Source organism: Grampus griseus (genome assembly GCF_964374135.1).
Source record: "Grampus griseus genome assembly, chromosome: 7".
Classification (NCBI taxonomy): domain Eukaryota; kingdom Metazoa; phylum Chordata; class Mammalia; order Artiodactyla; family Delphinidae; genus Grampus; species Grampus griseus.
The window spans coordinates 44451847-44466712 of NC_139001.1; the positions used below are offsets into that span (position 1 = coordinate 44451847).

General features: G+C 37.2%; 1 protein-coding gene, 1 long non-coding RNA gene and 1 pseudogene across 3 annotated transcripts in view; 2 read left to right on the forward strand and 1 right to left on the reverse strand.

Moving 5' to 3' along the window:
• LOC309825342 overlaps window positions 1–14866 on the forward strand; it is an 80485-nt gene that overhangs the window by 64387 nt on the left and 1232 nt on the right. The window contains exons 2-3 of the long non-coding RNA XR_014297026.1: window positions 11758–11990; window positions 13336–13515. This is a non-coding gene — a long non-coding RNA (uncharacterized lncRNA). The remainder of the gene's footprint in view (window positions 1–11757; window positions 11991–13335; window positions 13516–14866) is intronic.
• Window positions 1775–4142, reverse strand: LOC309824938 (mitotic-spindle organizing protein 1-like; annotated as a pseudogene). Its single transcript has 2 exons — window positions 4071–4142; window positions 1775–2198 (listed from the first exon to the last, which is right to left on the reverse strand). The product of its transcript is annotated as a mitotic-spindle organizing protein 1-like (transcript).
• Window positions 6275–6580, forward strand: LOC309824779 (non-histone chromosomal protein HMG-14-like; the record flags this gene model as incomplete). Its single annotated transcript, XM_082657946.1, has 1 exon — window positions 6275–6580. One exon carries the CDS (start codon window positions 6275–6277, stop codon window positions 6578–6580), a length of 306 nt encoding a protein of 101 aa, XP_082514072.1.

Consider the following 14866-nt stretch of genomic DNA (forward strand, 5'->3'; position numbering starts at 1 on the left):
CATAAATAACATAATCCACAAAGTCATAAATAAAACTATTAACTCTTATGACCTAAAAGTATATACAAATTTTGGAACTTGACAAGAATGTCCTTTTTCTGATTTTATATAAATAACAACATGCAGTATTTGCAATGTTTTTTAATTAAACGAATGACTTACAATCAAAACTTTTATTGTCTCCCAACCAGTTCTCCCTATAATAGACCTTCAGTGCATTTGGTTAAGATGTCATGTATTTAAAAAGTCAAAGTGGTCAAAAGACTAGATATTTTAAATAGAACAGAAGGTTGCCATTAAATATTACTAAGCCTTATTAAAATCACTTTGGTTTGTCTGAAGAACAAAAAATGCTACCAAAGAGTATATGCTTGTGCTATCATTTTTTTTTTTTTTTAAATTTTTGGCTGCATCCCACGGCACGTGGGATCTTAGTTCCTGACCAGGGATCAAACCCGCACCCCCTACATTGGAAGGTGGAGTCACTGGACTGGACTGGATTTCTGGGGAAGTCCCTATACTATCATTTAAATCCACTGGACTGGATTTCTGGGGAAGTCCCTATACTATCATTTAAATCCACTGGACTGGATTTCCAGGAAAGTCTCTATACTGTCATTTAAATGGAAGCTAACAAAGTCTTAAAAAATCAGATTAAATTTGTATTAGTCTTGGGAAAAATATTCCACTGAGATTCTGTTATAGGAACAGAATCCATGCTAAGTTTTCTAAAATTTACTTTGACCCATCACTTCGATTTGTTAAAACTTTAAGGGTAAAAATAATGACACATAAAAATGATCTTAGAAAGGCACATTTAGAATTCCTGATACAGAACACTTGATTATTTAGTTTATGTTTAATTACTGGAAATCTTTATTCCTTCAGAAAATAATAACATTCTTCGTTGAGTGACACCATCTATTTAGTGATTTACTAGATAACCACTCAAGGTATATTAAGTTAGCACTCAAATTATTTTTATGTATTGAAAGTAAAAAAGACTTTTCATGTTGGAATTGTTTCATTATGCATTATTATTTTTAAGGCCGTTATTTACAGAGTATAAAAATTAGAAAGAAAAACATTCTCAATTAATATTCTCACTAAATTTAAATGATTCAAATGATAATGGTAAGCTAAGCACTGTTATTACTTTTAAAATCTGTTTCTAAGTTTCATTTTCCAATTAATACAAATATGATCTGCTTCACACTATTAACTGCCAGTCAAATTTTATGTTTAAAAAAACTAAATATTCTTTGTTAAAGTGCAGTTTACAAATGTTTTTCCATACTCTTATAAAAAACAAGATTCTGATATGCATACTGAATCTAAGTCAAAATCCACAACGGTAGCTGAAATTGTCAACTTTCAGCCTAATACAACATAAATCCAGTTATTTTGCATAAACAATTCAAAATTAAAGTTTATAATGGAAATGTCAACAAGTCATAACTACAACATTACTACGGATGGGTTTCACTATACTTCAACCAGGCACAGCTGATGTGCACATCTGATAGACTGCTTAGAAAATTAAAGCTATCAGAGCTATAAATAAGGAACACATGAATATGAACACAGCAGTGCCAAAGCATTAGAACTGCTAAAAGAAAATAAGATGTGGTGTAAACACAACTGATAGTTTTCTCCGTAAGCCACTTTCCACTGATTTATAAAGCTATGGTTTTATCATTCTTTTAAAAAGGACAATGTTTCCACATTGCTACATGCAGTGATTTCATTGTACATTCTTAACTACAATGCAATCTTCAGTCCTCCTGCAGAGCTTGACATATCTCATCAAGATTTCTTCAGAAAGTCAGCTCGTCGTATTTTCAGCAGCCTTTAATGCTGCAGCGGCCTTGAGAAATTCCTTAATAACTGATGATAAAGCTTCTGGGTTAATTCCTTGTTCACAGAGCCGTACACATATAGACAAGAGTTTCCATATCTAATCCAGTATTCAAAATTCTTGAAATCTCAAGCAGAGATTTCTCCATAGTCTCCCTCACCGCATTCAGATTCGCCGCCGCCGCCCCGGCGCCGCTGTTACTCGCCCTGCCGGAGGCCAGAGGGCGAGGGAGGAGGGAGAAGGGCCTGACCCGGAACTGGAGCGCCTTCCTTTCTCCTGGGCGCTCACACCGCGCGTTCTCCGCGCTCGCCGGGCAGGCTCCGCCCCTCGCGCTCGCCTGCTGTACGTCTTGATTGAAAGCTTGTGAGTCCGTCACTCAAGATATCTATTTCCCAAGCACTCACCAGCTATTGAGACTCAGTACAGGGGCTTCCTCATGGAAACGATTGCTATGGAGTTGATAAAATAAGGTAATGGTCTTCAAAAAGCTGGGCAGAAATAGGTGGCAGTTACTGATAAACCTGTCATTGGTCCATGGCAAACTGAAAAAATTAAGGACAATATAGTAAACTTCCAGATAACCAATATTATTCAATTTTAAAAATTTGAGTTTGGTTTTTCTATGTTTTCTTCATTCAGTATTTGTGATACTGGGCACTGTTGGAGATACAGTGACTTGTCCTCATGGACATTACATTCTAAGTGGAGGACACAAATTTTGAACAATAAAACACATATTTCACATACCAGTAAGTTCTATGCAGAAAATAAATCAGAGTATCAGGACAGAGAATGCCTGGAATAGGGCAAGGGTTGGTTAACTCACACAGAGTGGTTAGGAAGGTCTGTGAGGAAGCGGCATTTGAGTGAGGAATGGATGAAGAGAAGGAACCACCAAGTAAAGATCTAAAGGAAGAATATTTCTGTCAGGAGAAAGCATGTGCAAAGGTCCTGAGGTGGGAATGGGCTTGGTGGTAGCAGACGTGGAGTGAGAAAAGGTGGAGAACAGAAGCAGATGAGATCACAGAGGTGGTCAGGGGCCAGGTCATGCAAGTAAGGCATTTGGATTTTATTCCACATATAACAGGAAGTCCACTGGAAGGTTTTAAGCTAATAGGGCAAGAGAGAGGGAAACAATTTAAGAGATTTTAGCAGTAATGTTAATGACAGAAAATGATGATGTAGACTAGAGAGGCTGGGTTGCAAATGGAGGCGATGAAAAGTGGCACATTTGGAGTATGTCTTGAATGTTGAACTGACAGGATCTGCTGAAGGACAGAGTGTGGGAAAAATACAGAAGTGTGGCTGACAGACTTTAAGGTGGTCCCCCTGACCACTGCGTTCTGGTGTTCATGTGCTTGCTTAATCCCCTCCCTTTGAGTGTGGCTGGGACCTGTGACTAACTTTTAACCAACAGAACATGCAAAGGTGATGGGATGTTACTTCTGTGATTACATCATATAAGACTCCATCTGGCTAGTAGGCTCTCTCTCTTTCTCCCTTGCTAGCTTTGAAAAAGCAAGCTGCCATGCTATCAGAGGGCCTCTGGAGAAAGCCCTTTGGCAAAGAACTGTAGCTGGCTTCCAGATACTGACAGTGGCCTCCAGCTGACATCCAGCTAGAAGTCAGGACCCTCAGTCCTACAACCACAGGAACTGAATGTTGCCAACAACCTCATGAGCTTGGAAGCAGATCACCAGCTGAGCTTCCATATGAGAACTAAGCTTCTAGATGAGAATTGAGCCCCAGTCCATACCTAAACTGCAGCCCTGTAGAGCCTTGCTGAGTCCTGACTCCTGACCCGTGGAAACTAGGAGATATTAAATGTATGTTGTGTTAAGCTGCTAAATTTGTGGTAATTTGTTACGCAGCAATAGAAATGTAATACACATAGGATGTTTAAATCAACTTTTCTAGTCTTAGTATCATGAAGTGTTTAAACAATAAAAAAGCCATGATCCCTGAACACAGCTCACTTGATTTGCAGTTGGCGAAACAGGGCCACAGAGTAAGCAACACATCTGAGGCTATACAGCTCACTAGCAATTAGAATCCCACCTCCTGTTTCCACAGCAACTGCTTTTCCTGCTGCACTATGCTGCTTTCTATTAAACGTTGTTTTTGTTTGTTTCTGTTAGTCTGTGTGAAGGACATCCTACAACTTTATTCTGGTTTATTGAGGCTTGTCAGAAAAAAAGAAGTCTTTCTTTACCTCATCCAGGAGGTCTGCCCATGTGTGGTTCATCTGAATTCTTAACCTGCAACCTGTGGTAGCCTCCGTCATGGAAATGAAGTGGCATTGGGTTAGGGAGAACCCTTTAGACTCTCCCAGACACAGCTTATTTTAAAACTTCCTACCCATTCAAGGCAATGCTCCTCTTTCCCCATAAATTCTTGGGAGCTCTTGCCCTGTTTATGTGGCCTTTCCTGGAAAACAGAACCACAGTAGGGGTCACTGAACGGCCACTGGGTTGAAGTGATAGAAAACAAGAAAATAGAAAATATTTTTAAAATAGAAGGAAAGAAGGAAGGAAGGGAAGGAAGGGAGGGAGGAAGGGAGGGAGGGAGGAAGGGAGGGAGGGCGGAAGGAAACTACATGGGAGGAATGCAGCCTAAAATGCCAGTGACCCTTGGTGCTCACAACTGAACATATATGATTAAACATAGTGAACATCTCTCATTAGCTGTACAGCTGCTGTCAGACCTGGTGGATGCATCTTACACTGTTTTCTGGGTCCATTGCCAGAGACAAGAGACAGGAACTGGAATTTTGGCTAATGCTGCTCTGGAAGTTGCTCTTTCTTTATATAGTTCATGAAGCATTGGAAGGATTTAGCAAACAGCCTCATCATATCAGGAGACTTCAGTACTTTCTTGGCAATTCTCTTAATTCTCACATATTTTCCGGCCCTTTGTCTCTCGACCTGTTCCTTGCTTAGCCTAGTACAAAGTTACTATTTTCGTTCTTTTAATGCTAGGATGAGAAAATGGAATTCTTCTCTTTCGTGTATGAGCCAAGGCATCGGGTTGACAGGGTAAAATAGGCAACAGGGATAGAGTGAAAGATGACAGATGAACATCGACATGCAGTGGACAACCAAATATTTATCTCTAGATTGCCGTAATTTGGGGGGTGGTGTGACTCAGGATAAAATGAGGCTGGTAAATAATTATGGTTTAAGTTATCAAGCTGTAGGTCAGACTCTTGTTCAGCTATTTGATATAAGCAAATACCAGCAGTCACATTTTATGGGGAAATGTTTCACCTGACCTAAGTACATAGGAATATTTACTGCAATTCTGAAAATAATTTGAGATTACTAAGCTTCCCCTATCCTTTTCGCTGAGAAGACACCCACCCCTCGCCCGCCCTGTTCCCACACCATCCTGCAAAAATCCTTTTTTCACTTGCCAGGACCCTGAAATTTAAGAATTAAATATGCTTATTTGCTTATCTTTGCAAATATGCTCATTGCTTATTTGTTGTTTACCTAAAATTTATATAACTCAGGAATGATAACAAGTGAAGCTTTGTCAGCTATTTATACATGAAAGTGAGTCTATGCCATCATTTCCTGGAGCAGGTTTAGGTGAGGGGTGGGAGGCTGCTTTGATAGTGAGAGAAGTTGTATGGTGGGAGGCACTAGGGAGGCACATATGGGGAATACACCTAGGGAAGGTCAGGCAAAGGGAAGGGGGCTCTGAAAACCAACACAAGGTACTTGACCATCTGCCGGGAAAAGCATCAGCCTAACATGATCTCCGTCTGGCTTCTTTCCTGATCCTTGTAAGAAATCGTATCTGAACAAGCTAAAAACCTAAATAACAATTGATGTGGCACTCAAGAGCCACGCATCGTTACACACTGTTTAGTAACATAAATATTATTCTGTATAGTTCCATGTATTCAAAGCTTTTAAAAGCGCACTGTATTGTCAGGTTACTTAAACGGCCCGCATGGCATTACCTTCTTGTCTGATGAGGGTATATTAATGATATGCAAATTTTGCTGTATACAGGTAATGCATATAATTACATTTTCCATATTTCGAGCTCGAAAATTTCCATATTTCGAGCAAGTTTAATTTTCAGTCAGGGCACTTTACACTGTATTTAATAACACTGTCATGATTAAAATTGGTCAATTAATTCAACCAAACAAATGATTAATTTAGTAGAATATTATTTCAATTCGGCTATTTTATTCTGTTGCTTAAAAAAATGTAAACAAAATAAGCCAAAACAAAACCAAAATCCCAAATAAATACTAAGCCTTCCAGTTAACTCTGTCAAAAAAATTTGAGGCATTAGAAAACAGATTATTGGGGCGGCAGCGGCCAAGCCCCCCAGCTTCGCGAAGGCTCTCGGCGCGCCGCGGCCCCCAGGCACCGGGCACGCGCCCGCCCCGCCGCCACGATGCCCCAGAGGAAGGTCAGCTGCGCCGAGGGGACGGCGAAGGAGGAGCCCAAGAGGAGGTCGGCGAGGTTGTCATTTACACCGTCTCCTGCAAAAGTGAAAACGAAGCCAAAAAAGGCGGCAGGAAAGGATAAATCTTCCGACAAAAAAGTGCAAACAAAAGGGAAAAGGGGAGCAAAGGGAAAACAGGCTGAAGTGGTTAACCAAGAGACTAAAAACGACTTACCTGCAGAAAATGGAGAGACTAAAAATGAGGAGAGCCCAGCTTCTGACGAAGCAGGAGAGAAAGAAGCCAAGTCTGATTAATATCACACACCTGGTCCTATCAGGGGCCCCTGTCTCCCTTCTTGTACAGTCCAGAGGAATATTTTTATCAACTCTTTTGTAAATGCAGGTTTTTTAGTAGCTCTAGAAACATTTTTTAAAAGGAGGGAATCCCACCTCATTCCATTTTTTTAAGTGTAAATGCTTTTTTTTAAGAGGTGAAATCATTTGCTGGTTGTTTATTTTTTGGTACAACCAGAAAATAGTGGGATATTGAATATGGGAGGCTTTGATTGTCTTGGGTGTCAGCTTAACATTCCACAGATGGAGGGTAGCTTTTCTATCCTATAATACAAAGCATACTAAATGGCAGTTTGGAGTCAGTGGTGCACTTAATGTCTTAAACACTTTAAATTACTTCTCTTCCGATGTGGTTTTTGGTAGAATTGTTTCCTAAAGCAAACCACTCACCCCTTGATCTTGGCTCTCCTGGGCAGAATTTTGTGCACTCTGTAACATCTTTGGTCGTGGTAGTCCTGTTCTTCTAGTAACTGTTAATGTGCTGTGAACGATTGACAATTTGAGTATGTAGTGTATATGATATTAAATGTGAATTAGTGGAACTTACGATGTAACAGCATATCAATATTTGAAGATATTGGTACTTGATATCCTGTGAAGGAAAATTTGCCCCTAAATTTTAAGCTGGAAAGTCACTGGAATAACTGTTCAGAAAAGAATCACAACTGCATGATTTTTTAGATTTTTGGTACGTATGTTGAGAATTGTGTACAAATTGAAATGTCTGTGTACTGATCCTCAAAACAACCAATAAAATCTCAATTATGAAAGAAAGAAAGAAAACAGGTTATTGGCAACAGCAATGTGAAGTTTTGTGAATCCACCAAGAGGTGAAGCAATTTGATTATGATAACTTGGCTTTAAGAATTAGTTCTTAAAATATATATATATTTATAAAAATTTCCCTCTGTAATGGAGAATAACTTGTACAGTTTCTGAGGATTAAAATGTCATTATACATTTGTCCAAATCCATAGAATGTACAACACCGAGAGTGAACCCTAATATAAACTATGGACTTTAGGTGATAATGTATTAATGTAGGTTCATCAGTTATAACAAATGTACCACTGTGGTGGGGAATGTAGATAATGGGGACCACTATGCATGTGTGAGGGCAGGAGGTATATGGGAAATCTTTATACCTTCTGCTTAATTTTGCTGTGAACCTAAAACTGCTCTAAAAAATAAAGTCTACTGAAAAGAAAGGAAAGAAGGCGGCTGGACTTCAGAGTGTGGACTTCTCGCCAAGGAGGCAGTGATAATGGAAATCTCCCCATCCCCGCCAAAAGTGATGGTATGTGAAAGATTAGCATCCTTAGGTTGAGAGAAATAAAACAGAAAAGTAATGTTTGCAGTTGATGAGGAAAGCTTAGAAATGTCTGGGTAAACTCTTTAGGTATCAAAATAGAATTCATTAATTTACTAGGTTTTCCCTCATGTATACTGAAATCAGTTTTACCTCATGGTCCAGATTACTAAAGATAGATGGCCACTTAGAAAAGAAAGAGTGGGAGAAAGGGAGAGGGAGAGAGAGAGAGAGAGAGAGATGGGCATGCATAGATTTTGGATCTGCTCTGTCTGGCTCTGCCTGGCCTTCCCCATACCTGTCAGCCTGGGGTGGACAGAAAACCCCCTGCTTCTTTCATGGGGACAGGATACTCTCTTGCTGCTGGCTGCCTTGTTGGGAGGTTTGCCAGCTTCTCTTCAGAACATGGACCATTTGTTTTTGTTGGTAAAGAAAGTTTGAAAGAAACAAACTATGATTCCTTGGTTTTGTTAAAAATAGGGTGTTTCTGGTGGTAGTTAAGTTTGGCAGTCAGGGAGGTTTGAGAACGATATGTATGTCCTGTATGTCTGGGCTACTTTTTCTCAGCTGTGCAGTGTTTGCTGAATAAGATTCAATATGTAACTGACACAAGCAAATACAGATAATCTTCAGAAGCTTAAACATGTTTTAAAAGTAAAATAAGTTAGTCTTTGACCCTAGGATACTATTGAGAGTCAGATCCCAAGACCAATGTGTTTTAGCTGCAAATAGATCAGGTCTCTGAAGCTATGAATGGACAATAAAACCAATACATGCATACACACATACATATGTGCATACACACATATATACACATCTGTATATGTTCCAGGATTAAGGATTTTAAAATAAATATGAATTAAAATGACAAATACGTAGCTATTTTCTTGTTTAAATTATTTTATATTCCCATTAGTTAACATAGTAAAATTGAGCATCTTTCCAGCAGGTACCCTTTTAGTACTTCAGTATAAAAATAGTTTCATTTATTAAAAATAATTTCACATAACATTTTGCAGCTTTACTCTGCACAAGGAGTTTATGTTAGCATGTTTAATGTCATCTCTGTTTTGAACTCTTCAGAACTTAAAAAATACATATCTGTCTTAGAGGCCATTATGCATCAGTTTATTTGTCTTATATAACTCATCTTAATATTTAACTTGTACTAAAATAACTTATTAAGATTATTTAATTTGCTTGGGAAGACCGATACACAACAGACTTTTTGGTCTTGATGTCTTCTCACAAAGCATCCATAGTTATTACTATTGCATAATTAAGCATACTTCCAGAAATATGACAATGTACAAATTGGAGTAATGCCAAAATTATGTATATAGAGATTGTTTCAGAGAATAAAAACCAATCTTTCCGTCTAACACCAATTATCTAGTGTTCTTACACACTGAACAAATAACCAAATTGATCATCCTCAACCTTGAACTAAATTTGGAGAGCTCTCATTTTTACAAGCTCATCGGGCTTTCATTTTCATCTTTTAATGAACTTGCCCATGCTGAGCAAAGACATTTGAATCTAATAAACAATTTGTCAAGTGCATTCCCTTGCACCGGGATAGGATTTTTGTTGTTATTTAATTTTTTCTTTTAATCAGCAGCTTTGTCCTGGATTGGTTAGGATCAGAACTTTGACCTACTGCTTTGACCTGAAGCCTGCACAGTTTTATAATTATGAGGCCCATATCTATGCAGAGGCAAGGAGCTCATTATTGTATTTATTTTTAGAATGTATATGTAATAATCAGGTTTATGAAGAATGCAGTGATTCATTGGCTACTGATAGTTTCTTTTTGTAATAAATAATAATTTATCATGATTAAATGGGATTAGGATGTTGTTTCCCTAGTTTATAAAAACACAGTAAAGAAAGAAAAACAAAATAAATGTAAAATAAACTCTAATAAGTATAAGTTACTCAAAAAGCATTTAAAATAGTTCATGTGGAATTTAAAATTGCAAAATGCTTCATTATTTATACTTTTGGGGACATTTTTTCACCAAATTGCCAAAATAAATCAGTTATTTTTGTGATATTGCAAGTATTATTGAGAATGTGTTAATATTTGGCAGCATTAAATATATAAATCAATCTTTAGCCTTAAATAAAACTAAGCAAAATGACCTTGTGAACAGATGGCTTAATAAAAGAAGAATAATTTTTACATTTTCCTCAAATCTTTTGCCCATAGCATAATTTTTACCTGAAATTCACCCTACTTTCATATCCCAGCCTCTTATGCTTTTAACAAATGCCAAGTCTTTTTCAAGGCCTTTCCTATATTTTTCTACTTTATGTAATTTCCTTCTTTGAACCTCTAGTCGTTATTTGTGTACTTAAAAAATACTTTTATTAATGCTTTATCAGTTACAAAGGCTTTCAATTTTAAGCAACAGAGACTCTGATAGTGGCTTAAAAAGATAGGGTTTTATATCTCTCACATGACACAAAATCTGGGAGGAGGTGGCTGAGGGCAATATGTCAGCATCTCAGTGATGTCAGCACCAGCATCACTGTGATTTTCTTATTCTTTCCCATTTGATTCCAAGATGGCTGCCACAGCTCCAGCCATTACTTCAGCTTTCAGTGCAGGAAGGAGGGGAAGGGCAGCTGCTAGCCATATCTGGCTTTCCTTATATTAGAAAAGGAATAATTTCCTAAACACACCCTACAGACTCCTTACATTTCATTGGCCAGAACTGTGTCACATGGCTACATCTCCTTGTAAGGGACTTTGGGAAAATGAGTCTTTAGCTTTTTTTGTCTTTGTGGTAAAGAATAAGGGGGTTGGGAACCAAGAATAACTGTCATGGATGGTAATCTGTGTTTAGTCACTCTTGTTATCTCTGTATTGCTGATATATATCCTACCTATAGACGTCACTCCACTGTTATTTATTGAGGTAAATTATTTTTGTATAAGAACCATGTACTTTTCAAAAACACTTTAAAGTTTATTAATTTATTTGGGATAAGTTAGTCGAAGTTTAGGAAAAATTCATATTATGTTGATTGAAGGTGTTTAATCAATATTAATTGAATATCTATAAAACAAAAAATAGTTCTGGAAATGTTCTAAGGAATCACAAGGAAAACATAGCTTCCTATGAACATTCACATAAATATTCATAAATGTGGTATTCATAAGCGATTTTGATGAAGTACAGGCTATTTTTGCATTTGATCTTGTTAAGTTTCATCCTTTATGTTTCCCTCCTTTGGAAGGCTAAGAAAGAAGAAGCAATAATTAGAGGAGGTAAAGCATTCATCTCTTTTTTCCCTAAATTAATGTATGTGTAACGAAATAAAATTTTAATCCAGCAAAGTGCATTTTAATCAATAAACAATGAACAACATAACAAAACATGTATTCAGTATTTTATTTGTAAATAGAAATTTACAAATAGTCTGTATTTTGAAATAATTTATACTTTGGGGGGAATTTATTAATTTTGATGTATGAGACAGAGAGAAGGAAAAGAGAGGTTGATTTTTGTTTTTGTCAATCATACAATTTTAAATATTTTTACAACAGTTATGAAGATCTATATTTAGTCCTTTTCAAATTTCCAACAAAAGTTCCTGTCAACTTTTTTCTTTTCCAGCTAATGTCCTCATGTTATATGCTTTAAATATAGGTGTTTCATTTTCAAAATGATCATTGTTTTATGTTAAATACAGAGCTGGGAAGACAATACTAATATATTTACATGTAAAGGGCCTGTTAGACATAACCATTTTTTGAATCTGTTATTGGTTCCTGCTTTCTGCTTTTTTTGGTTTTCTCTTAACATTTTTCCTCTTTTCAGCACTGAAGACAGGTAGATTTGCACCAGTTGTGAAACTGGACCTCAGTGTGCTATGGTAACAAACGACCCTCAGCGGGATGCCTGGAAATGGCTGAAGTACCAGTAGCCAAGACTGGCCTGTATTTGAGCAGCAGAAGTACAAGGGGTCCTTGAGTGTGTCCTGTTGATGGACCCCCCCTGACTTCTCAGGTGCTAGAAGAACTGAATGAGTTCAGTGATTCCCAAGGACTCAGGTTTGTTTCATTGAGTGTGGATGTCCCCTGGTGATTCTGAGCCACCTAAGTACTAGAATTGACCTATGTCGCCAGGGCTAGTAATGGTCCAGAGATTGAGAATCTCTGGATAATGGCAAAAGGTTTCTTCAGATTTATCTGAATCTGGATACAATGAACAGAGTTAAAGTCTTATTGACCTTGAACTTAATAGTGAGTGTAAGGGCCTCTACATTATTCCTTTTTATCTAGAAGTCCTTTTGATGAAAATATTTTATTAATTCTGAAAAAGGTAAGAGACCAGAGAAAGGCTTTAAAAATTATTACAGTGAAGCCATCTGGAACTGGGTAAAGTAATAATTCCAAATGAGAGCTATAGATATATTTTTAGTCCTTAAAATGTGTCAAGGTTTTAGAAAAATATTAGGAGTAATTTGCCATTACTGGAAGTGCTTTCAAGATTAAAAGCACTTTGGTAAGTACAAAGAATGAGTTCTTTAGTTAATAAAGAGTAATTTGGTACTTTTATATGAAGACTTCAATGCATATTCGATACATTAAACATTCCAATAGGCAGCCTCTTTCCTAGATAACTGAATGGAGAGAAGCTGACTCATGAAAGTTCACAGAACAAGTTGCCAACATAATTTGAATTTCAGTCGGTGACTTATTCCCAATCCAGGTATCTGCCTATGATTGTTCACCTATAAGGTATGCATTTATTAATTAATCAGCCAACATTGATCCAGTAGTGACTGTGTATCAAGCACTGTAGTAGGTGCTGAGTTTCTAAAGATGAATAATATCTAGTTCTGCCTACAAGAAGTTCATAGACGTTCTGTGTTCACCTGATCATCTTGCAGCCACTCACATGATTATCGTGGAAGGGGCAGTGGCCTCCTCGGTTTTACCCTGGCCTTCAGCCTGGGAATTTGTCATGAAATATACCTGAGAAATATGTTTTAGAGCTAGACTTGTTTAGACTATTTGTGTATTGTACATAAAAATACAATTGTGCATGGATATTTGGGTGAGACCATGACTTTTTTTGATGTGAATATATAGAAATGCCCTTTTGGAAGTTTTCAAATATTAAATTATTGGCAGATCAAATATACTATCACCTTTCTTTTAAACTTTCTTTTCTTCTTTTCATTGAAATACAAATGTTCCTCTGCTCTTGAGCCAGTTAGTTCTAAGCCAGTTTGTACTTGCCACTGGTGTGCTCCCCCGGTTGGCTTCCTCTCATAAATTTATTTTATGTTTGCTTCTGACTTTGAAGATCAAAGGTTCTTAGAAAACTTCTTTTCACTTTTCTGTGTAATAAGTAATCCAGTGATCACCTGTTAACTTCTTTGTCTTCCAGACACAGATTCCTAAATGTTGAGAGTGAAAGAGACCCTAGAAATGGAAACTTCTCAACTTTCATATTCCCTCAGACCCAAATTCATTCCTAAGGATGCATTATGTCTCTTTAGTTTCCATTCACACTGGGCATAAACTTCTCAAAAGAATGAGAGAAACAGCAACAAGCAACAATCCCAAGGTAGTAATTCTTATTGCTCATCAACTTTTCATATTATATGTTGATACTATACTATATTCATAGCCCAATTAATATGGCTTTTAAAGAGATATTTGGAATAGATTGGTAGCTGCTACAGGCAGGGGTGAAGGGAATCAAAATATACAAACTTCCAGTTATAAAATAAGTAAGTCATAATATACAGCATGGTGGCTGTAGTTAATAATACTCTACTGCATATTTAAAAGTTCTGAAGAGAGTAGATCTTAAAAGTTATCACCTCAAGAAAAAAATTCTGTAAGTATATATGGTGATGGATGTTAAATAGATTTATTGTGGTGATCATTTCACAATATATACAAATATCAAATCATTATGTTGTACACCTGAAACTAGTAAAATGTATGTCAGTTATACCTCAAACCCCATTAAATCCACAGAAAAGTAGCGTTCAAACAAAGATATTTGGGGTGATCTTTACCACTGTGTTTCCTATTAGCAGGGATAATTAAGAGAGATGATTATATAGTTACACATGTCTCTGGAATGTGTTTTGAACTTATATTTTATTGTGAATATTTCTTGCTGAAAATCTGCAACAATTCAGATAAAATAATAAAGCTTTACCATGAAGCTATGACTCCTAACATACAGAAATTGCCCACTTTTCATGACATGGGCTTTTGCTTATTTCCTTGCTTTCTACCTCATGTTCAGGATGACCAACATCTTCAGTTGGTCTAAAGAAACATCAGCCTAAGCAGAGATGATTTCCTCCACTCCCATCCAGATGACTTGCTGTTGGTTCCCCCTTCCATGTTTGTTAGGAAGGTTAATCAAAATTTTTACTCTAAATAGTGGTAATTAAAATTTTTTCCCTTAGTTTTTGGTAGGCTGTAAAGAAGACTACTGAGGAAGCAATTAAGCAGCAATATAGTATCATGAAGCTGTGGAAAGAAAAAATGTGTACTACTATCAAAAATAGGAACAGTTAACATCTATTCATATTCTTTAATCACAAATTTATGCTATATTTGAGTATTCTTCATGTTTGAACAGAGGATTTTGCAACTATATTTCTTTTCCTCAGTATTTATTTATTTTTTTTTGCGGTACGCAGGCGTCTCACTGTTGTGCCCTCTCCCGTTGCGGAGCACAGGCTCCGGACGCACAGGCTGAGTGGCCATGGCTCACGGGCCCAGACGCTCCGCAGCATGTGGGATCCTCCCAGATCGGGGCACGAACCCGTGTCCCCTGCATCGGCAGGCGGACTCCCAACAACTGAGCCACCAGGGAAGCCCTTTTCCTCAGTATTAAATTTCTTCCATTGAAATTATCTAACCAGTCAACAAACTTTTCTCTATACTGTGCC